The following is a 25,689-nucleotide window of genomic DNA, read 5'->3' on the forward strand; positions in this document are numbered from 1 at the left end:
GGAGTCTTAGACATGGTCTTCTGGCTTTGTTTACTGTGGTTCTCCAACTAGTTTGACCACCAGAACCCTTTCTTGGGATAATGGAGTGTCTTGCAAAGTTTTATTCTGTGAAGCACGTTTTAGAAACTCTTCTTTAAGGTGATATCCAAGCTAGCAAAATTACAGTTTGTTTTAATTGTTTTTTTTTACTATCTTATCTCTGATTTTCTGTTCTGCCTTTTTGGGGGATTATTTTTGTATTTATTTTACTACCTATTATTGCTTAAGGTATGCTCTCCATTTACTACAAACTTTGTTTCCTTTTTTTATTTTAGAGCTGAATCAATTTATGAAGAAATGAAACAGAAATATGGAACTCAGGGTTGCTATTTACTTAAAATTAATTCTCGAACATCTAATCGAGCATCAGATGAACAGATACCAGATCCTTGGAGTCAGTATCTCCAGAAAAATAGTATTCAAAACCAGGTATATGTAAAAAACAACAATGAAGCAAACCACAAATGCTGTATTTCAGTATTTCAAATGCTGTATTATGTACGACATAATGGCATAACTGTAGTAGAATTTTTTATGTCTTCATTTAACTGTTAGAATTGTTAATATTTGTGGAATCTGGCTAGTTCTGATCCATCGGCATGTGAGCTCTTAATTCAGTGGTTTTAAACACTGTTTTAACTAACACATGATCCCTATGCATACTCCTTTCAGGTATATAATATCAGTGTTAATTAATCTTTTCTGAAAAGAGGAAAAGTGAATTACATAAGAATTGAATTAGATTGGCTAGACATGTAGAGAATAGAATTTTTTACTTGTAATTTAATTCCTTATGAATGCTTACAGTCAATTCTTTATTATCCACATGCTCTGGGGTTGCCTTCCTTCATTTTCAACATGCTGTTCTTATGGCCACCTTTTGGAGCTCATACTTTTTAGGTGGGTGGGCTTTTTTCCCTAACTTTCCTTTTATTTCTTTTCCTTCTGAATTTTTAGGAAGTGTTACTTCTTCCTAATTTGCTCCTTTCTTAATCTAGAATTCTAGACTAATGTTAATTGCTGTCTGTTGGTTGAAGCGAGTAGGTAGTTATAAGGGTTCATGGTCTGTCAAACTTTTTAGGTAGAATTGTATGCCACTTGATGGTAGTCAGATGCCACTTTCCCATGCTTAGTTCAGATAATCAAGAGTTGACTGTTTTCTGTGAGGAAGGGGAGTTGTAAGTAAATGGAAAATGTATCTATTTTGTACCTTTAAACTACATTGTGTACTATGTGATAATTTAAAAAAAATATCAGTTTATAAAGTTTATGTAATTTTTGGTATTCTAATGTCAGTATTGATTAATAATCTGTGATTTGCCTTATTTTTCTCTCATACGGAATTTTTGATCCAGATATAGGGCTATACTGATATTTACTCACTTTAAGAGAATGCTGGGTAAAACGGAGGGAAAAAAAAGAATGAATTGGATATGACGGAATTTTATTTTAAAAAATGATCTTTCAGGGTCACACTCAGAATAGGAACGATATTGGAAAGAGGAATTTAGAGTCTAGACATCCTAATGAAGGGAAGCATAAGTCAGATTGTCCAACTTGAGAACTTTTTCTTTTTTTTAGATTTTTTAAAAAAGATTTATTTATTTACTCATGAGAGAGAGAGGCAGAGACAGAGGCAGAGAGAGAAGCAGGCTCCACTCAGGAGGTCCGAAGCGGGACTCGATCCCAGGATCACGCCCTGAGCCAAAAGCAGATGCCCAGCCACTCAGGCGTCCCCAATTTGAGAACTTTTAAACGGAAGACAGAAGTATCAGAAATTCTATAGCTAGAAGCCCAGGATTGGAAGATAGTTTTTAAAGCTTATCAAATCTAACCCTCTGATGTAATACTTTAATTTCCTTTACCAGTGAACAACCTCATCTGGTAGTCACTCTCTTCTCAAGTGACCTGTACCATGTCTGAGCAGCTGGAGAATCAACCAAAAATTATCTCCCTTTGCTTGTACTCGTTTGTCCTTAGGGACTAATCAGTTTTTCATTAAGTCAACTTTCAAAATATAGAAGGATAGTTCTCATGTCCCCTTTTTATTTTTTCCAGGCTAAATATACCTAGTTTTTTCAACTCTTTCTTGCATGGTGATTTCAGACTGTTTCTTATCCTAATCACTTTTATCTTAGTAAGTTCTCGTTTATATACTTCCCTGAAAGACACTCAGAATGATACCTCAAATTTACTACTGACAGAGTCTGGATATTTTTAAGTTTTTTTGTTGACTGAGAAACCAGTGCCGTTGTACAAATAAACATCACATTGGATATTTCTCCAATACACTATGATGTATGCGAATTTACTCCAACCTATTAACATTGTATCCATGACCTAGGAGATTCCATACCATCCATCTTATTTTCTCCTTCCTGGCTAGTAGTCCTCGCTCTTGGCATTTATTTCTCTCTTTGATATCTCTACAGGTATTCTCATTTGGTCATATACTTAACACATGTAAAAGGAAAACTGAGATAGAGATCATTTGAATTTGGAAGAATTAGGGTAGTAGATTGAATGTGAAAGTAGAATGTGAAGGTAGAAATATAGTAGGTGGGGTATGGAATTACAAGATACATGGAAAAAGTTAACAATTTAGAGGACTGGACAGAGTCTCGCTAAAGCAAATAAATGAGGCTTACAGTTAACAGAAAAACCACAGTTGTTGATGGATTTGGTGGTATCTTAAACATGATTAATTAATATAATTGCTAATGCTTTTTTATTTTATTTTGATAGGAATCATATGAAGATGGCCCTTGTACTATAACTTCAAATAAGAATTCTGATAGTAACTTGCTTTCATTGGATGGATTAGATAACGAAGTCAAAGGTCTTGATATACTTTCTCTAAGTTCTCTTTTGATTGAAAATATGTACTGTTCTCAAAGCATGCTAATCCTTACAGATAAAAGATGGGAGAAATTTTCATAATAAAAAAAAAGAAAAAGGACAAAATAGCTGTTCCTTTGAAGAATTTTTTTAATCATTTGAATTTGATTTTTTTTGACATTTGAAAACTTGTTTTACAAGAGTAATATATTTCTTTTGAAAAATTTGTAGAAAGCAAGGGGGAAGACACTGTGTGCAGCATTTGTTATTCCCAAAGGTGACATGATTTTGAGAGCTTTATTTCTGTATTTTAAATTACAGTTTTGATAGTGATAGCTCTAAAATTTTTTTGTTAAAAATTTTCTTATTAGCTGTGTTACTTAAAATGATTCTTTATGTTAACAATGTATTTTTCTTTTATTATATGAATTTTTAAATTTTTATTATGTGTAACAAGTATTAACCCAAGTTCTATAATTTTAGGAGGGAAAATGTTAATGTTATTGTATCTTAGAGTTATATACAGAAATATAAAGGGTTCCAAGATGTTCTTTTTTTTTTCTTTAGCAGTATGGTAGTAATATCACAGTTTTCTGTTGCATTCTGAGAGTAAAAGAAAGATCTGTTTTTCAGTAGATGGCTTACCAAATAACTTTAGAGCTCACCCACTTCAGTTGGATTCATCCAGTGACCCTTCTAACAGCATTGATGGCCCAGATCATGTAAAATCTGCCTCATCATTACATGAAACAAAGAAAGCAAATACTGGAATTATTCATGGTGCATGTTTAACGCTTACTGATCATGATAGAATTCGACAGTTTATACAAGAGTTCACATTTCGGGGCCTTTTGCCACATATAGAGAAAACAATTCGGCAATTAAATGATCAGGTAAGATTTAATTGTTCGGGTTAGTATTTTTAAACTTTCAGCGAAGAGTAAACTTGAGAATATAGTAGTGTAAATTAAAGTATTTGGATTTTTTTTTAAGATAGACTAATATTAGGATTTACTGTTGGTGATGAAATTGTTAAATCCTAAAAGATACTTATTTACACTAGGGATTTTGCGAGCATATGAACAATTTTCTTTAAATCAATGTTGTTAAAATGAATATTTGCTCACTATTAAAGCTTTTTAATTTTTATTTAGAATTTTTTCTTTTGTATGTAAAAGTAAAATATTAAATTCTCATTTTTGTAACAATCTTTTTTGGTAGCTAATATCAAGAAAAGGTTTAAGTCGATCTCTATTTTCTGCAACTAAAAAATGGTTTAGTGGCAGTAAAGTTCCAGAAAAAAGCATTAACGAGCTGAAAAATACATCTGGATTGCTGTGAGTAAAACATTACTGTTTTTGTTTTTCCTGTGTTTAACTCTGTTGTTCGACTCTCTGGTTTCCAGCAAAAAATGATAAGTTTTTTAGTTTCATATTGGTTAAAATTTAGGTGGATAAGAACAGTGACTATAAGTTAATTAAAAAAAAAGTTTTTTAGACCATAAAGTAATTGGATATCTAAAAATAAATAAGAATTGGGAACGTTCCTTGCTTTGGATCTCTTTCCCTGTTTGCAAAAAGATGAAATTAGATTAAGTATTCATTACTAACTCATCTAAATTAAAATATTGTGATCTAGCAATTATGAATCCTGGCATACATTTAGATATTTTTGTTTAATATAGTCTTGTTGTAAGGGAAAATAAAATTCATTTTGGGTTTTTATGTTTTTTGTGGTTATATATAAAATGAGTCACCTAGAATTAATCATTTGCTTAATTTGACCACAGAGAAAATGCTTGCCTGCTGTTGAGATGTTCTTAGTATAAAGCTGTAAACTCTATATAACCTAATTATTTTCAAATATTTCTGAGAAATAACGATCTCTCGTTAGAAATAGAATTCTTGTAAGACCAGATTAATTTTCCTAATGTTTTAGATAGTTTAGCAGCTTGTTAGACATATTATACTATTTAGTGGTTTAGGGGTCTAACTTACAAATTACTTTTTTAACTTATTTTATATTTACAGGTATCCACCGGAAGCACCAGAGCTTCAAATCCGAAAAATGGCTGACTTATGCTTTTTGGTGCAGCATTATGATTTGGCTTATAGTTGCTATCATACTGCAAAGAAAGATTTTCTTAATGATCAAGCAATGCTTTATGCAGCAGGTGCCTTGGTTAGTATTCTATAATATTATAGTTTCATACTTCTGTTATCATAAATGATTTAGAGATTTCTCTTTATGAAATGGCAAGTAAAATACTTAGGGATAAAGTTGTACTTAAAGAGGATATAATGCTTTATAGGTTTTGAATTAGTTTATATAGAATTGATGGATTTTTCTCAACCTAGTATATGTAAGCATGTCATATATGAAATTTGATGTCTTAGCTTTGGCTAGTACCTTCTAATTTTTGCATATGTCTTCAAAATTTAATTTAAATTTCAGTTATTAAATTGAGTGTAACATTTTTTTTAGCAGATGCTTTTGGACCTATTGAAAAATCTTTTAAAATTGCTTAAATGTTTTTTTCTGATATATGACTATATATCAGTTAAGAATGTGTACATTGGTGTGAGACAGACTCATCTGAGGCAAGTATTGAACATCTCTAAGCCTCAGTTTAGTTTTTTTTGCCTGTTAAATGTAAACCCTAATGGCATAGGGTTAGATAAGGTATAAGGCATGTGATGTGCATAGCACACTGCTTTGTATCTAAAGAGCTGTAAGCATCAGCTATGTTAGTTTTTAGAATTGATTGGTAAACCTTGGTATCTCAAAGAATTTTCTTTTTTTTAGAGAGCTCAAAAGCGAGTAGGGGGAAGGGCACAGGGAGAGAAGCCCGACATGGGGCTACATGTCATGATCCTGAGATTGTGACCTGAGCTGATATCAGGAGTTGGATGCTAAAACTGACTGAACTACCCAGACGCCCCCAGAAAGAATTTTCTTCACTTGTTTGCCTTATAACATTTTAAGTTTTTTAAGAGTTGTCATGCATATATGCATAATCTGCTTTCTCTGTGTAGAAAAGAGTAAACACTGTTCCTTTCAACATCTTCACTTTAAAAATATATAAGCTTGTAAACAAAAGTGTGAACCAAAATGCTTAAGAATAAATATATCATTGGAAATTACCACACTTGTTAAATAATTGCCATTTATTTTGCATTTGTTTTAGTATTATGTATAAAATTAAAATAGGTAACTTAAAAATGTAAAGCTAAAATAGCAAAATTACATTTTTCTTTTTATTTCTGCAATATTTTTAATGAAAAATGTCTTCCAACTTTTGAAAACCTTGTTTAGGAACTAAAATCATTATGAGTTGAAGTGCTTGAAAACTTACATGAATTGTCCTTGGCTAGACATTCTGTAATCTTTTATTGTAGTCTTTCAGAATGATGATTGTGTGAATATGAAATCATAAATACTTAATGTTATTTAATAAATACTTTACAACATAGATGTGAATTTATAAAATTATACATTATGTACCTAATTGAATGTTTGTATATAGGTAGAATCTTACAAAGGTGCAAAAGATTTCTGTAGGTTTATGGTATGTAAGCTTTTTCATTTTTATCTACAATCTGATAAATACCATATTTAAACCAATTAGGTGGAGGTGTTAGTAGCAACTATATGAGAGAAAATACTTTCACACTGGAAAATAAAGTCATATTACTATAACATAATATACAAATACTTGAAAATCCTTGTCTGTAAAAGCTGCTCTAAAAATATCAGGCCTTGGAGAAAAATAAGGTTGGGACAGTTCTTAAATTAGGGTTGGGACGTGTATCTTTGAAACTAGACTACAAATAAAAAATATGTTTGTACCATGAGAGGTGATCTGTGTAATCTAGTGAGGCCACACCAGCATGGCTAGAAGCTACCTCAAGGAATAAAAAACATACGGAAAACCAGTATGTAAATAATAGCTGGGAATAGAAGTGGGGGAAAGTAGCTCCTAACCAGTGGAGGTGCCATGAGGTAGAACATGGAGGGAAGTACAGCTGCCTTGAGCCAAGAGCTGTTCAAAGTGTACTTCTCTGGAGAGAGGGTCCATGTGCACCGAAGTGTAGGTGGTCATTTTCTATTTTCTTAAAATACAGATGAAAAAAGCTCCTGCCTATGCAACAGGTGAGCTCAGGGCATGTTTCTTTCCTGCTGAAGGTTATAATTTTGTATTTGCTATTTTTGATACCCTTGCCTAAGAAAAATTATAAATGAATACAAATTCTTTTTGTACTGATCACCACTTTCCTATTTACCATTCACAGATCAGCTAATTTAATAAGGTCAGAACAGACCATACTGCCTTTTTAGTGGAAAATTGAAGATATTTATAGTAACTTTAAAGTTAAAATATATATCATAGCAAAACCAGTAACAGGCTTTTTTTTTTTTTTTTTTTTTTAAGAGGAAGAGAGTGCATGTGAATGGGGGGAGAGGCAGAGAGAAAGAGAGGGAGTGAGAATCTTAAGCAGGCTCCTCGCTGAGTTCAGAGCTCGATGTCACAATCCTGAGATCATGATCTGAACTGAAATCAGGAGTTTGGACACTTAAACAACTGAGCCATCTAGGTGCCCCAATAATAGGAATTCTTAAAGAAATACTGTTTTTTTTTTTTTTTTTTTTTTTGTAGTTTAATCTGTCTTAACTATCTTAACTAACTGAAGGGTAAGGAGATCACTCCGGTTCTTGATGAAAATCATGTAAAAAGTATTAGTCCATATCAAAGACTATAACACATGATTTAATGGTTGATTTTTGAACATCATATGGTAACTTGGGTGATCATTTTGAATGTTCTCACCATATCTGTAGAAATTATGTCAGTTTTGTTTGAATGTATATTGATTTAATATTTCTTGCAGAATTAAATTAGTAACTTAGAATTTGGGGTCATATTTTTCTTACAGGATTTTTTCTTAGTATCCTTTTATTAATGTATTGGTATGTAATATATATAGTTTGTATAAGGATGTGTTTTTGTACAATATAGTTTTCTACTATATATTCATTAGATAATTGCTTATATGTATAGTATAGAAATGTGCATTTATTATATTTTTAAAAATTAAAGTAGTTAAGAAAACTTGCTTCAGAGCTGTAGTATATTTTGTCACATGGATATAAAGTATTTTCATTCAGTTTATTCATTAAATTTTGAGCAAATACTGCTGGACACCAAGGATAGAAATGCATTCTGAGACAGATGGAGTTTATATTGTCATGGAACCTATAATCTGTCAGGTTAAAGGTTTTAGTCGTTCTCCCAATTTTTAGATAATTATTTATATTCTTTTCTATTTTAAAAAGTGTTGCAAAGAAATACTTTTCATCCTAAAACTGGTTTGGCATTAACAGTTTATCCCCCAATTTATGAAAATTTCTTTCATTTCTAGTTAAATTTTTATTGAAACTTGGTCCATAAGAGGACATAGTAGTGTATTTTACTAAGAAAGTCAGAACCCCGTATTTGCGTCTTCGTTTCTCATTTCATTAGCACTATTGTATGTTATTTGCATTATTAACTAAAAGCATAGATATTGACAATAGAATAGCTTTTTTAAAAAAATTAATTATGAAATTTTTACTTTAAGATTTCATTTATTTATTTAAATGATTATATTTATTTATTAGAGAGCATGTGAGCAGGGAGGGAAGAGGAATAGGGAGAAAGAATCTGAAGCTGACTCTTCACTGATCAAGGACCCCAACATGGGACTCTATCCCATGACCATGAGATCATGACCTGAGCTGAAACCAAGAGTCAGATGCTTAACCACTGAGCCACTCAGGCGCCTCCAGAATGGCTTTTATTTTTTATTTATTTTTATTTTTTTTAAAGATTTTATTTATTTATTCATAGACACACACACACACACAGAGAGAGAGAGAGAGAGGCAGAGACACAGAGGGAGAAGCAGGCTCCATGCAGGGAGCCTGATATGGGACTCGATCCTGGGTCTCCAGGATCACACCCCAGGCTGCAGGCGGCGCCAAACCACTGCGCCACCAGAGCTGCCCTAAAATGGCTTTTAAATGTGAAATAAAAAGACCTAGAAAATTAACAGAAATATAGCTCTAAGAAATGGTCTTTTGTATGGTATAGGATATAAACTAGAGTGTGTAAATAGTTGAAAATATATATAGCGTCAGTTGTTGTGAGTTCTGTTGTAATGTTCTGATGCCAGTAATTTTTTTTTTTTTGATGCCAGTAATTAGAGATGTACTTTACCTTTTTTTTCTCTGTATGGTCCTGTTTACTCATGAGAAGTAGGGAAGAACAGGGAGGAGGTAGTAGAATCTTAAGCTAGATGTACTTGGTAGTTAGTTGTATATACCATAATTCAAAGTGTTTAACAGGTCTTTTTGAAAATCTTATTTAAATACTGAATGACAGACTTTTTGACTAGAGAATTTAAAAACTAAAAGCATATGAATAAGTTTTTCAAGTCTGCAATAATCCGTGAAATTCATAGGTGTGCATATATAAAAAGCTCCAGCAAACTTCAGTCCAATTTTTAGGCTTCCAAATCTAAACTATAAGAATATTTCTCCTTTTGAAGTGTAGTATAAATAATGTCTTTTTCTTTAGGAAATGGCAGCAGTGTCAGCTTTTCTTCAGCCAGGAGCACCCAGGCCGTACCCTGCGCATTACATGGATACAGCAATCCAGACATACAGGGATATCTGCAAGTAGGTGACTACAATGTTTATGTTTTATCCATTTAGAGGTAAATTTAGTGCTTATATTGTTAATTAAGTATAAATGGTTATTTGTTTTTCATGCTTTAAACTTAAATTAGCTCCCAAATTAAGTTAATATACTCAGACACAAGATGAGGTGATTTTTTTTTTTTAAGCTAGTGTTTTATTATGTCCTTTCTTTTCCTATTTTGTTTGGATGTGTGGTTAGGAATTTGTTATATGTAACATTGAGGTTTATGTTATAGAGAGGGTAAAAAAAAAAATAGGGTGATTTCATGGTGCAGACATTTCTAACCTAAACTACTGTTACGCCAAGGGTTAGCCACTTTTTTTTTTTAATTTTTATTTATTTATGATAGTTACACACACACACAGAGAGAGAGAGAGAGGCAGAGACACAGGCAGAGGGAGAAGCAGGCTCCATGCACCGGGAGCCCAATGTGGGATTCGATCCCGGGTCTCCAGGATCGCGCCCTGGGCCAAAGGCAGGCGCCAAACCGCTGCGCCACCCAGGGATCCCGGGTTAGCCACTTTGAACTTTTCTTGTTAAATAGGCAGAATGCAAAGTGTTATATAAAAGCCCAGATAAGTCTGGCAATCCAATTTTGTCCTCCTGTCTGCAACAGACTGTCAGCTTTTTCTAAGTCCACACTTAGTGCAAAAAAATTTACCTTGGAATCTTTGTACTAAGTTACCATAATTGATAAGATTTATCATCAATTTAATATATCTTTTGGGATAAATGAGAAACAACTACATTAATTATACATATGCATTTTAAGAAGCTTCCTGGTCTCAGAAATCCTAAAATGTAAAAGAATTTTCTTAAGATATCAGAAATGCAATATTAGTTTTACAATGCCCTTGTAGAATGCCATGTTCTACTTTTTTTTAAAAAAATATTTATTTTAGCGTGCGTGCATGCTGGAGTGAGTGGGGGAGGTGCAGTGGGAGAGAGGGAAGAAAAATCCTAAAGCAGACTCCCCACTGAGTGTGGAACCCAATGTGGGGCTTGATCCCAGAACCCTGAGATCGTGACCTGGGCTGAAATCACGAGTGGGCTGCTTAACTGACTGAGCCAGGCACCCTCTGCTCACTTTTTTCTTTTTAAAGATTTAGCTATGCTCCACTTTTTAACTGGCCAGATCCTATTTATCCTTAAAATATTTTCTTAAATTTCTTTTATGATGTCATCCCTTTCCTTTCTCTACCCAAATTATGGTGAATATCAATTATTCCCTGTTTGTTACCTGTTTGATATCAGTTTTTTGTTTTTAGTAAGGATTGTATCATGGGAATACTTGAATTTATAGCACTCCCAGTGCCTGACATAAATGGATTTTAAAAAATTTTATTTTTAAAAACGTAAGATTTTTTTTGGATACTTGGGTGGCTCAGTGGTTGAGCATCTGCCTTTGGCTCAGGTTGTGGGCAGGGAGCCTGCTTCTCCCTCTGCCTTTGTCTCTGCCTCTCTCTCTTTGTCTCTCATGAATAAATAAAATCTTTAAAAAATATATATATGGATATTTTTGTTAAAAATTAAAAATATGTTTTTTATACTAAATAGTAATGAAATATTTTTATTATTTAAATTCCATTGTAATTAGGGCATGTTATATTAATTTGATATAGTGATTCAGCAGATCCATTTATTACACAGTACTCAAGATAAGTGTACTCTTAATTCCCTTCACCTATTTCACCTCTACCCACCAAGTCCCATCTGGTAACTGTTCTCTGTAAAGAGTCTGTTTTTTGGTTTGTCTCTCTTTTTTTCTTTTGTAAGTTTGTTTTGTTTCTTAAATTCCACATATGAGTAAAATCATATGTGGAATGATTTTCCCGACTGGCTTATTTCATTAGCATTATACTCTAGATCCATTAATATTGTTGCAAATGGCAAGATTTTACTCTTTTTTATGACTGAATGATATTGTGCGTGCGCGCGCGTGTGTGTGTATGTATCTTCTTGGAAAGAAGTTTTTATGGAAACTTGGGCTGCTTCCATAATTTGGCTATTGTAACTAATGCCGCAATAAACAGGGGTGCATATATCTCTTCATATTAGTGTTTTTGTATTCTTTGGATAAATAAATATCCAGTAGTGTGTACTGGATCATAGGGTAGTTCTATTTTTAATTTTTTGAGGAACCTCCATACTGTTTTCTACAGCGGCTACATTCTCAACAGTGTATGAGGGTTTCTTTTTCTCCACATCCTTGTCAACACTTGTTTCTTGTGTTTTTGATTTTAGCCATTCTTTTTTTTGTTTGTTTGTTTGATTTTAGCCATTCTGACAGGTGTGAGGTGATAACTGCATTGTGGTTTTGATTTGTATTTCCTCGATGATGAGTGATGTTGACCATGTTTTCATAGATCTCTTTGCCATCTGTCTGCAGAGAAATGTCTGTTCATGTCTTCTGCCCATTTATTAATTGAATTTTTTTTGTTTGTTTTCTTTGGATTTTTTTTGTGTTGAGTTGTAGATGTTCTTTATATATTTTGGATACAAATCCTTTATAAAATATGTCATTTGCGAATATCTTCTCCCATTCAGTAGGTTTTCTTTTAGTTTTGTTGGTTTTTCTTTTGCTGTGTAGAAGCTTTTATTTTGATGTAGTCTTAATAGTTTATTTTTGCTTTTGTTTCCCTTGTCTCAGAAGACCTCTAGAAAAGATGTTGGCACAGCCAATGTCAGAGAAATTACTGCCTATGCTCTCTTCCATGATTTTTATGGTTTCAAGTCTCACATTTAGGTCCTTAATTTAGGTCCTTTTTTTTTTTTTTTTTTTTTTTTTTTGAGGGGAGGGGCACATATGAGGGTTGAAAAGGAGCCCTGCGGCAAAGGAGACGGTTCCGGAAGGCGGAGGAGAACCCTAAAGATGGTGGAGACCCATCTTGGTGCCGCATGGTGGAAATGGAAAGGGGGTGAGGGGAAGGCTCGAGAGCTTTGGGAGCTGTCCAGTGGATGGGGTACAAGTCCCCTAAAACTGGCGAGACTGCAAAAGGGTGTGGCTGAGGGAGAACCGCAGGAGGAGCGTCCGGCCCGGCGGGCAGGGGTCCTGAGGGCAGGAAGGAGGGTGATTCTCTCCCCGGCAGGCGGGACAGAAGGCACCAGGAAGACGGGCGGGAGGGGAACTCAAGCTGGCCCGGCCAATGGTCACCTTGATTGGGGCCATAGCGGAGGCGGCGCTTCTGAAACCGTGGGCCCCGCCAAGCGTCCAGTCCCTGCCTTGTTGCTGGCACCCTCCGGCTGTCGACACTGCCTATGCTGCAGACCCGAAGGCAGCCGTGGGGGACGAAACCCGAGCCCACCCGGCCCTTCAGGACGTTCAACGAAAGCAGCTGCACGCCGATCCCAGCGTGCACCATTTTGAACTTATTCTTGTGTGTGATATAAAAAAAAATGTCCCATTCTTTTGCATGTAGCTGTCAAATTGTCCCAGTACTATTTGTTGAAGAGACTTTTTGCCCCATTGCATATTCTTGCCTCCTTTGTCAAGTTTATTTCTGGGCCTTTTCTTCTGTTCCATTGATCCTTGTGTCTGTGTTTGTGGCAGTACCATACTATTTTGATTACTACAGCTTTGTAATATAACTTGAACTCTGGCATAATGATGCCTCCAATTTTCTTTTTCAAGATTTGCTTTGGTAATTTAGGATCTTTTGTGGTTCTATATAAATTTTAGGATTATTTGTTCTAGTTCTGTAAAAAATGCTATGGGTGTTTTGATAGGGATTGCATTAAATCTGTAGATTGTTTTGGGCAGTGTTGACATTTTAACAGCATTTGTTCTTTTAATCCACAGACATGTGTTTTATAGTTTTTAAAATACAGATCTTTCACCTCTTTGGTTAAGTTTATTCCTAAACATTTTATTATTTTTAGTGCAATTGTAAATGGGATTGTTTTCTTATTTCTCTTTCTGCTATTTCATTATTAGTGTATAGAAATACAATGGATTTCTGTACATTGATTTTCTATCCGGCAAATTTAGTGAATTTATTTATCAGTTCGGGTATCTGTAGATAGAGAAATAGAAAACTTAAAAGACTACAAAACCTAAAAAACTTGTGAATAGTGAAAGTTCTACTTTTTCTTTGCCTGTTTGGGTGCCTTTCATTTTTTTTGTTGTTTGATTTCTGTGGCTAATGGCTAAGACTTCCAGTGCTGTGTTGACTAAAAGTGGTGAGAGTGGGGCGAGGCCTCCTTGTGGTCATCCTGATCTTAGGAGAGAAAAACTCAGTTTTTGAGTATGATGTTTGCTTGGGTTTTTTATATACAGCCTTTCTTATATTGAGATATGTTCCCCCTAAACCTACTTTGTTGAGGGCTTTTATTATGAATGGATGTTGTATTCTGTCACATGCTTTTTCTGCATCTATTGAAATGATTACATGGTTTTTATCCTTTCTTTTGTTGATCTGATGTGTCACATTGATCAATGTGTGAATATTGAACCCAAATGGTTTTTTAAAATGTTACTTGAATAAACTAATAAAATCTTGGACTTGGTAGCACTTTAACTTAATAACTGACCACATGGAAAATTGGTGAGGAGAAATCAAACAGAAATAAGTAAATCAATAGTGTTAAGATTCAAGGGTATTTATAAAATTTACTTAAAACTCTTTAAGAAGTGAGCATATTTGAGCATATATATTAGTAGGTGTTACTAATTAGGAGGTGGTCTTTTGTGTTCATTAAAAATAATGTTTGACATTCATAAATAACCTAAGAGAGAACATAATTTGTTAGTATTTGTTCACTACAGTAATTTTTTAAAGTAATGCATTGTCTTTTTAAAACTCACTGTTTGGAATGACCTTCACGTTAGTTATGTTTGTGGGGCCCCTGGGTGGCTCAGTGATTGAGCGTCTGCCTTTGGCTCAGGTCGTGATCCCGGAGTCCAGGGTTTGAGTCCTGCATCAGGCTGCCCACAGGGAGGCTGCTTCTCCATCTGCCTGTGTGTCTGCCACTCTCTGTGTGTCTCATGAATAAATATATAAAATCTTAAAAAAACAAGTTAGGAATCTTTGTCAATTTAAAGCCAAGTGTAATTTTGAAACAAGGATTAGAAAAAGAAAAAATAAATCTTGGCTATTTCCCAGCAATAAGATTCCATCTTGTAATTTCATAGTAAAAATATTTTTATTTATTTTTATTATTTTAATGAATAACCCAATTTTAGATTATTGATGGTAGTAATCCATTAAGAAAAATCAATTGTGCATTTTTAAAAAATACTTTGCTCAGGAATCCATCAGGCATTCCTCATGCTATCTCCAGTTGAAATATCACGGTGGTACTACTAGATGAAAAGCCCCTGAATATTCCTAGAAGTAGCCAGCAAATTGAAACACATCTGACTACAGTTTGCAGTGAGGAAAGAGAAAGAATTATGGGTGAAATGTTTATATTCTTTTCTATTCATAGTAAATTTTACTGTTAACCAGTGGCCAGTTCAGATATACCCGTTAGGTACTAGCATTTTGTGTATAGAAAATGTGACTTTGCATTGTATTTTTACCATGAAATTATATGATGGTAAAAAGTTTTGAATATGGGATCCCTGGGTGGCGCAGCGGTTTGGCACCTGCCTTTGGCCCAGGGCACGATCGAATCCCACGTCGGGCTCCCGGTGCATGGAGCCTGCTTCTCCCTCTGCCTGTGTCTCTGCCTCTCTCTCTCTCTCTGTATGACTATCGTAAATAAAAAAAAAAAAATTAAAAAAAAATTAAAAAAAAAGTTTTGAATAGTTAGGAGAATTCTTTGAAGTTTTCTCTTTAACCTTTTTTTGGTAAGTGGGAAACGAGCATGGATTTCTTTTTTACTCAAAACTAGGTTGGGATTTTTGTTGAACACATAGTGATACATTAAGTATTATTACTGTGATGTATTAAGATATTGTAGTGCTAATTATATTTTTTCTTGTCTTTCTTTAGGAATATGGTATTGGCTGAGAGATGTGTATTGCTAAGTGCTGAAATCTTAAAAAGCCAAAGCAAATATTCAGAGGCTGCAGCTCTGCTAATACGGTTGACTAGTGAGGTACTGAAAATGTATAGTAATTACTTTAGTAATAGTTCATAAATTTAAAAAGGTGTTTCTTTTTTTCTTGAAGAGGGTGTGCAAGACATAAAAGTAGAGAGGACTTTCTTTTTGGGAATTTATAATATTGGTACTTTATTTCTTGAATTAATTTTAAATGTATTTTAGAGATACTTTTTTATTTATAGATTTTTAAGTCTACGTTATTACTAACCACAAATATGTATTGTACATCTTTAATGAATTAGATTCTGACTTATGCATAACAGTATTTATTTAGATTCTTTTTTTTTTAATTTTTTACCTTGAGTTTAGTGATATCCAATATTACTTTAGTGTTAGGTGTTCAACATAGTGATTCAACTTCTCTATACATTAGGCTCTTCTCACCACAGGTGTAATTAACCATCTGTCACATACAACACTATTACAGTATTGTTGACTGTGTTCCTTATGCTGCCTTTTATTCCTGTGAAGTACTTATTCCACAACCGGAGACGTGTGTCTCCCACTCTCCCTCACTCATTTTGCCCATTTCCCTGTTCCCTTCCCTGTGGCAACCTTCAGTTTGTTCTCTGTATTTATAGGTCTGATTCTGCCTTTTGTTTATTCGTTTTAAGTTTCCACATATGAATGAAGTCATATGGTATTTGTCTTTTTCAGTCTGACTTGTTTCACTTAGCATAATACCCTCTAGGACCATCTAGAAGTTGTTACAAATGGCAAGAGTTCATTCTTTTTTATGGCTGTATAATGTTCTATTGTATGTATATAAACCACATCTTCCTTATCCATTTGTCTATCCTGGGACACTTCTGTTGCTTCCATATGTTGGCTATTGTAAATAATGCTGCAGTAAACACAAGGGTCTGTATAGTTTTTTGAACCGTGGTTTCATTTTTGGGGAGTAAGTACAGAGTAGTGGAGTTACTGGATCATATGACATTCCACAGTGGCCATAACAATTTGCATTCCTAGGAGTGCATGAGAATTCCTTTTCCTCCACATCCTCACCAATATATGTTATTTCTTTTCTTTTGATTTTAGCCATTTTAACAGTTCAAAGTGGTATCTCATTGTGGTTTTGATTTGTATTTTCCTGATAATGAGCAGTGTTGATCATCTTTTCATCAGTTTGTTGGCCATCTGTGTGTCTTCCTTGGAGAAATGTTTATTTAGGTCATCTACCCACTTTTTAACAGTATTATTTATGTTGTGGTGTTGAGTTGTTTAAGTTCTTTATATATTTTGGATATTAATCTCTTATTGGATATATCATTTGCAGATATCTTCTCCCAAACAGTATGTTGCCTTTTTGTTCTGTTGATGGTTTTTTTCACTGTGCAAAAGCTTTTTAAAGATATTTTTTATTTATTTGAGAGAGAAAAAGAGCATGAATGGAGAGGAGAAGGGAGTGGGAAAAGCAGACTCCCACCCTGAGCAGGGAGCCTGTCACAGGGCTCAATCCCAGGACCCTGAAATCATGACCTGACTCGAAGGCAGATGCTTAACCAACTGAGCCACCCAGGTGCCCCTGTGCAAAACCTTTTTATTTTGATGTAGTCCTAATAGTTTAGTTTTGTTTTTGTTTCCCTTGCCTTTGGAGATGTATCTAGAGAAACATTGCTATAGTAAATGTCAGAGAAATTATTATATTCCCTTGTAGGATTTTTATGATTTCAGGTCTCACATTTAGATCTTTAGCTTATTTTGAATTTATTTTTGTGTGTGCTTTAAGAAAGTGATCCATTCTCATTATTTTGCAATTAGTTGTCCAGTTTTCCCAGTACCATTTATTGAAGAGACTTTTCCCTGTTTTATATTCTTGCCTCCTTTGTCAGAGATCCATTGATCATATAAGGATCAACTTATTTTGGGGCTGTCTACTCTGCTCCATTTGTCTAAGTATCTCATTCATGTGCTAGTGCCACACTGTTTTGAATTTTATAGCTTTGTAGTATATATCTTGTAATCTATATTTATGGTATCTCTAGCTTTGTTCTTTTTTTCCTCAAGATTGCTTTGAGATTTTTTGTGGTTCCATACAAATTTTCATATTATTCTGTTTCTGTGAAAAATACAGTTGGTATTTTGGGTAAGAATTGTTTTTTGTTTTGTTTTGTTTCATTTTTTAGAATTGTTTTTAATCTGTAGATTGCTGTGGGAAGTATGGTAATTTTAATAATAGTAATTCTTCCAGTTCACGATCATGAAATACCGTTACATTTATATGTGTCATCTTCAGTTTCTTTCATCATCGTCTTATAGTTTTCAGAGTACAGGTCTGTCACTTCCTTGATTAAGTTAATTCCTAGGTGTTTTATTCTCGGTGCAATTGTAAATGGAATTATTTTTTTATTCATAACAATACTTAAACCAACATGCATGTGCATCTTTCTAATAGAAAATTGGTAACACAATGAGTAATCACTGAGGAATTTTTACTGTTTCACTAGTATGAATGTGTAAAAACAATCACTGTAAGCATTGAAAATAATCTATATTATGAATATTACAGAAGATGAAAAGCAATCCATTTATAGTTGCTATTGAAAGTTTACAGTAGATACTATTTTGCATCACTAATAAGTATGTAATGTATTATCTTTCTATCCCATCTCCAAACTGGCCAACATTATTTGCATATTTGCCTTAATCTCAAAGAATAAATGTCTTTGTGTCACTATGCCAGGCATCTGCTGCAGGTGGTGTAGGGTTAGATGTTTCTGACCATGTAAGCTCAAAGGTCTGTAGTTAAGGAGAAGGGATTGGTGGCTAGGGCTCAATTTCAAAGCTACTTTTATAGCCTGTAACTTAACTCTCTTCCTACTTTGTATCTGATTGGTAATAAATACATTTAATAGGTAAAATTTGATAGATAATATGTTAATATTAAACAAAAATAAAAGTATTTTTATTTTTTTATTTGTTTAAAGATTTATTTATTTTAGAGAGAGAGGGAGAGAGAGTATCTCAAGCAGATTCCTCATGTTGCAGAGCCCACCATGGGGCCTGATCTCACAGCCCTAAAATCATAACCTGAATTGAAATAAAAAGTTGGACCCTTAATTTACTGAGCCACCCAGATGCCCCAAAGAGTGTTCATAGATGGAAAGTTCCAGAAGATTCTCCTTCTCCTTCTTTTTGTTAAATTTAAATTCAAGTTAGTTAACATACAGCATGGTATTGGTTTCAGCAATAGAATGTAGTGGTTCATCACTAACACAACACCCAGTGCTTATCCCAACAAATACCCTTCTTACTGCCCATCACCCATTTAGCCTGTCTCCCTGCCCACATTCCCCTCCAGCAACCTTTAGTTCTCTATAGTTAAGAATCTCTTATGGTTTGCTTCCCTCTCTATTTTTCTCTTATTTTTCCTTCCCTTAAAGTTCATATTTTATTTCTTATGTTCCACATGAGTGAAATCATATATTTGTCTTTCTCTGATTTATTTTATTTGGCATAATACACTGTAGTGTTCTATTCATGCTGTTGCAAATGGCAAGATTTCCATTCTTGATTGCTGAGTAATATTTCATTATTTGTATATACCACAGCAGATATTATTAATTTGAATTGACTCCAGTCTTGTAAAGAGTGGTAGTGATTTTTTTATATGTATGGCTAAAGACAGATTTTTTTAAATGGATGCTCGAGAACAAAATAAAATCAAACACTTCCTTTGCCTTTTAAATGTTGATATACCCTGTGGTTTTAATCCTTGGACCATTGTACTTTTGCTCTATACATTTTTTTTGGTGATAGTTCTTAGTGATGATTTTCACTCTTAAGTCTTTCTTCAACACTGACCTCTTTTTGAGCCTTAGATTTGTGTAATGCCAGCTGCCTTTTAGACTTACCTACTTAGTATGTTTCCAAAGCACCTTGTGTCAGTATATATATATACCAAACTCATAAACTTGGTTATCTTGTTGATCATGATTTAAAATTATAACTACATAGTTCCTTATCTGCTCAAGGCAGAAACTGAGAGATGTGCCTGTATTCTCCTATCAGTAATCCAGTTTTTAAAAAAATTTCTTAAATACATTTTCTTTCTATATCTCCAGATAATTTACTTCCTTCCCTCCACCCCACCCCCCTTTAAATTCCTCTTTCTACTGCCCTGGTTCACGTCTATAATGTCCTTCTGGACTGTGGCCCTTTTCCTCTTTGTTCCCTTGTCTCCTCATCCTTATATCTGTCCTGTGCTTCAGATAGTCTTCTACAATACCCCAGGTTGTCATAAATGTCTCTGTACTCCCCTCTCATATAGTGCTGTAAGACCTGACTTGTCATATTATATTGGAAATTATATTTAAGTTCTTGAGGGTAGAGAACTGTGTTGTCTTCTACATATTTATCCTTAGTGCCTGATACTGGCCTTGGCACATGGTATATCATTTACAGATGTTTGTTGAACTCTGAACCATTAATTATTCTAAAAAGATTTTGGTAAGATATAACTAATTAGGTTAAAGGATGATATTAACAAGGTTGAATAATTGATATTGCATGGACACTAACTAGTATGAACAGTTGCTAGACATAAACTATTTGGTAGAGCTGAATATAGATTCTTGAGTGTGTTGATGTTTTGTATTGTAATAAATAATCTTAATTTGGGTTTGAATATGTTGCTGTTTTTCAATGTAGGGATTATTAGTGAATGTAAAGGGAATTTATGGTTTAGGAGCTTGAATAAAAAACTGTTTGGAGCAAATTCTTGTCTGGATCGCAACCTTGTTATTTTCTGTCATTGTTCTTTTTCCCTTACAAGTTTGTTTTCACCTTTTCAAACCTGGATGACTTGTTTTGTCATGAAATTTGAAGATATTTATCATTGTCATTGTTTTAGGGTGAGGCGTGGGGTGAGTGGTGGTACATTTCCCCAGAAATTGTCATTCACAAGTGGGTTTTTTGGTGCTATACCTTTCAGATAATTATTTGAGATAACTTGAAAGTAAAGACTGCTAGGCATAGTGTGTATAAAGTCATGTTAAATTTTAACTGCTAATTGTATTTATTCTATGCATTTTATCAATTAAAATGGCATATAATATGTGAAAAGTGCACTTGTCTTGAGGATAGGGAACAGTTACATACTCTTGACATTAATGAATTAGGTTTCCCAGATTTTTGCTAGCACTGTTTTGGAAAACACAACTGTGAGGCCTGGGGAGAAAGAGTTGTACTTTGGATTTATTTTTTGGAATGCAAATTTAATGGGCAAGTGGATCTTATTCTTATTATGCCCTGGGATTCTCAGGATGTCAGAGCAAAACCAGGTAACGATAAAACATGCCAGTTGCCACCACATAGGATGGTATGTCTGAATTTGGTGCTAAAGATGTGATGCTTTCCCCCTACTGTGTCTCTGTTTCTGTACTGAACATTTACTCTGGTCTTAATAACCCCTTTGTCTGTTACTGCATTTAAATACAGTAAATCAGTTTTTTACTATCAGGGATAGTAATAGCAGTTTTTACAAGTTTCTCTACCTTTGGAGAAACTGTTCCTGTAGTAAACTGATCAGCTCATGGCACCTTTCCTACTATAGTTACACGAGGAAAAAATCTGAAAGTTATCTTTGAGTTTGATTCATTTAAGTCTGTGTAACCAGTGCTACATTAGTTGTGTTTTTTATGGAAATGTTTATTGAAGCCTCTACCTCAGACTATTTTCCTCCCACTATTTATCTTCATATTTTAATTCATTTGCAGTTTTTAAAAAAACTATCTCTTGGACTATGGGCACAGTCCATAGGCTGGAATTCCTATTGGAATAGTATCACAGATTTTTTTTCTTAGTTTCTTATAGAGCATATGTAATACATTTGTCATATAGATATGAACTAAAAATTTTATTCAACTCATTCAAAGCATCTGCTTTCTAGATAAAACTGTCGCTTTGTGAAATTCTTTCATTTTTCTTTCATCAACACTGAAGGCAGTTGTCATTCTTTTCAGGCTATTTTTTTTTTAAAGATTTTATTTATTTATTCATGAAAGACACAGAGGAGAGAGAGGCAGAGACACAGGCAGAGGAAGAAGCAAGCTCCATGCAGGGAGCCTGATGTGGGACTTGATCCCAGGATTCCAGGATCACACCTTGGGCCAAAGGCAGGCACTAAACCGCTGAGCCACCCAGGGATTCCCTTAGGCTATTTTTTGGTATAAAGCAGTATCTTTTCTACTTTAGGTGTCATTGTAAGAGATACAGAAGAACAAAGTTGCTGTGAGTCATGGGAATAGGGCATTCAGCTTAGCAGATTGATTCTTTTTCAGACAACTGCCATACTGGATGCAAGAGTCAGATTTTGCTTCCACTAAATTAATATATGCCATGGACTTCCTGGTCTCTTCTAAATTGGTCAGCCCTTGAGAATTAAATTTGACAATGCTGAGGGTTTACTGTGCTGGTCTCAATTGGATTATACATTAGAATCATTTATACACCACCAAAAATATCTAGGGCATTTTCTTTATCTTAATCAGAATATCCAGGATTGCTGCCCTTCCAAGTTTTCCAGTTTAATGAAACCTCATAGACAATTAAAAAAATAAGTATGTATTTATGCTGTATGTCTGTATGTGACTGCCTGGGTTTGTGTGCACATACTGGGAATAAACTTACAGCACTTAAAGAAAAAGACTGAAATACTATTGAGAAGCCTAAATAAAATTTGAAAACAGAAGAAGTAATTAGAGGGACTTGCCTGTTCCAGATATTAAAATGTGTTATAAGGCTACAGAAATTGTAACTGTTTATAGTGGTAAGAATAGACAGAGTAATGGAATAGAATGAGAATTTAAATATGACCTGTGATTAGGTGTCATTTAAAATTAGTGAGGAATGTTAGGTTATTCACTTAAATGGTATTATGACATCTAGCTGTTTGGGGTTTGGATTCTTACCTTACTTGCTACATAGCTTGATTAAGTTTATGATATGAAAAAATGAAACAGACTCCTAACAGAATATATAAGAAAGTATTTTTTTTAAATCTAAGAATGATAGCTTTTTTTCTTGTTTGATACAGTATCTTGAAGTCATAGAGGCAAAAGATAGTATGCTTGACTACTGAAGAAAAACTCATGTCAAAACTGGGAAATACTATTTACAAATGTATGATGACAAGGCCTAATATTGATTAAGTGTGCAAAGGGCTCTTACAAACCACATAATCATAAAAACCCATTCACAAAAGAGTATAAATGAGCAATTCACAGAAAAAATACAAAGACCCTTAAACATATGAAAAGATTACCAGCCTTACCATTAAAATGTATGTTGGGGAGCAGTGTCATTTTTTTTTTTATTAAAAAGATAAAAACCTTTAAAAATAATTTTTGGCTGGGTGAGTGGAAAACATACATTCTCATTCTGTTGATGAGATTATATATTGGTACTACTTTTTTGGTAGCAGTTTGGCTCTATCGATTAGAATTTGAATGATATACATACATAGCTTTCATTAACTTAGCGGTTCTACTTTCAGAAATGTGTCTTAAGAATACATATAATTACTCAATGGTTTTATAAAGATGTTTATCAAAGCACTTTTGTAGAAATAAAAGTAATAAACAATATTAAATCAGTCAATTGGAGACTATTAAATTATGGTATATTTATATAATAGGATACAATGTAGCTTTTTTTTTAAGATTTTTTATTTATTCATGATAGACATAGAGAGAGAGAAGGAGAGGCAGAGACACAGGCAGAGGGAGAAGCAGACTCCATGCCGGGAGCCCGATGCGGGAATCAATCTTGGGACTCCAGGATTGCGCCCTGGGCCAAAGGCAGGCTCCAAACCGCAGAGCCACCAGGGATCCCCACAATGTAGCTTTAAAAGAAATAAGAGATGTAGATGTAAAAACCTTTTAAAAGAAATAAGAGATGTAGATATCTTGGAAGGATGTCCATGATACTATATTAAGTCCAGAAAATGAGATGAAGAATTCTCTGTATAATACCATTTATGTATGAAGAAGTATGTGTATTTTTAGAAAACTGTATGTATTTAACATAAAAACACAAATAAAACACAAAAATGACAATACCAACACCAAACTGGTAATTGTGGTTAACTCTGGCAAGTCAGATGAGGCATGGGATGGCGAAGAAAGATTCTCACTTTTTTTCCCCAAATATTTATTCTTGAAGGAAAAAAAAAAGTATTTTCTAAAGAAGAAAGCTTTTTCCTGAAAATTAAGAATGCACTTCCTAGTTCCCCTAAGTAATTCTCATGTAAACCCTTGGATGAGAACTGTGTGTCAATTGTACATTCCCTGATGTTCCCACTTAATAGCTTTTGGAACTTACTTGGACAAAAACATCTATCATTTAGTTTCTGTTATAAGGGGGTTAAGATAGGTAATATCTGCAATTTACTGAATGCTTTCTAGATTGTTTCCTCAGATCTGTTTCCACTCTAATTTTGTGATTGCTGCGGACATAGTTATAATAGTCAATGATCTATCTATGAGCACTTTTTTGATGTAACTATAATTTGTTGACATTACTGCATTTAAAGTAAATGTTTTCTGTTTTCAACTTTCCCTGGGGAAAATAATGGCAGCAGAACACATGGAAGGGCATGGTAAGTTCAGCTTAAGAATAGCTGAAAACCTAGAGAAAGTTTTGGTGAAAATGTTGTTGATACTTGATCAGCAACCTTCACTACTTTCTCTGTTATTTGTAAAGTGATGATGGCTCTTTGATTTGAAAGGTTGTCCTTATGGGTGAGGATGTAAAAAGTGGTATGTGGTTTTTGTAGACAGTTGTAAGAGTCCATTGAAGTGGAAACTAATTTGAGTTGTACCATTTACTAATAACACCAGTAGCCGCTGATGATCTTTGAAGGGGAAACCTTCTAAACTTTTTAATGAAAAGCAGTCATTGTGGCATTCTTGAAATAAGCAAAATTAGGAATTACTCTTGTATAGAGTAAACTTAATAGAGGATAGTAGTAGATTAGATTATTTCATAATCTATACACATTCTCTTTTGTTTTTCTTTTTTTCTTGGATGGATGGAAATATGCTTTCGGATATCACAGATCAATTTCCTGAAGATTAGATTAGTGTGAATTTTGTTTTCTGTGCTCTCTTTTCTAGTTTATCTTTAATCACTATACCTGTATTCTCAGTTGATATACTTTTTTTGCCATTTGAAAAGGGATTGCATTTCTTCAGAGATCTATTACATACTGCATATCATTACCAGACATTTGGCTTTATGAAAAGTAAAAGAAAATATTTCATATAGGGGATTTTTTGAAGGATTTTAAGAAAAATTTGTGCTTATTGGAAGAAAGAATCATCAAGATTGGATTGCCCCTTGATGTCTGCCCTCAGATACACTTAAGTTAAATAGTGAATATGCTATATATTATTTTTAGAAAGTAAATGCTTTTTTACCAGTTATCTTTTTACTTTTAATTTTGTGAAGATAACCTTATTTTCCTTTAAACATTCAATAGGATTCTGATCTTCGAAGTGCACTTCTTTTGGAACAGGCAGCACATTGCTTTATAAATATGAAGAGTCCCATGGTTAGAAAATACGCATTTCATATGATATTGGCAGGCCATCGGTTTAGTAAAGCTGGGCAGGTGAGTACATTTTCTTAAAAAAAAATGATAAGAACAAATAATTTATTTTAGTTTTTGTTATAATTTGTTATTTATCTTATAAATGTATATTATTTGTCAATTTTTTATTCGAAATTAATCCTAAAAATGGGAATAAATTTTGTTCTGAGATAATGTGTTATATTGGTAAGGGCATGAGATGTGGATTTAGATAAATGCTTACAACTTAGATTAAGTTACTTCTCTGAGCCACACTTTTTGTATTTATTTTGGAATTTTGCCCAAATTTTTGTGAGGTTAAACCAAAATCATATACATGAAGGGTGGGATGTACAGAATGCATTCAAGCAATTTTAATTATCCTTCCAGTGGTTGGACTCTCTCTACTTCAGCTCTGGTCTTCTGTTATCTCTCAAAGTGCCTTATAATG

General features: G+C 33.8%; 1 protein-coding gene across 2 annotated transcripts in view; it reads left to right on the top strand.

Annotated features, from left to right (window-relative positions):
• The window catches only part of TRAPPC8 (trafficking protein particle complex subunit 8), an 88,798-nt gene that overhangs the window by 19,956 nt on the left and 43,153 nt on the right, over positions 1 to 25,689 (top strand). For both annotated transcript variants that reach the window (XM_055324284.1, XM_055324285.1), the window contains 8 exons: positions 315 to 468; positions 2,785 to 2,878; positions 3,514 to 3,770; positions 4,099 to 4,214; positions 4,908 to 5,058; positions 9,494 to 9,594; positions 15,553 to 15,658; positions 25,149 to 25,280. In XM_055324284.1, the coding sequence (XP_055180259.1) occupies positions 315 to 468; positions 2,785 to 2,878; positions 3,514 to 3,770; positions 4,099 to 4,214; positions 4,908 to 5,058; positions 9,494 to 9,594; positions 15,553 to 15,658; positions 25,149 to 25,280 (1,111 nt within the window). The remainder of the gene's footprint in view (positions 1 to 314; positions 469 to 2,784; positions 2,879 to 3,513; positions 3,771 to 4,098; positions 4,215 to 4,907; positions 5,059 to 9,493; positions 9,595 to 15,552; positions 15,659 to 25,148; positions 25,281 to 25,689) is intronic.

This window comes from Nyctereutes procyonoides, unplaced genomic scaffold, assembly GCF_905146905.1.
Source record: "Nyctereutes procyonoides isolate TBG_1078 unplaced genomic scaffold, NYPRO_anot_genome, whole genome shotgun sequence".
Lineage (NCBI taxonomy): Eukaryota > Metazoa > Chordata > Mammalia > Carnivora > Canidae > Nyctereutes > Nyctereutes procyonoides.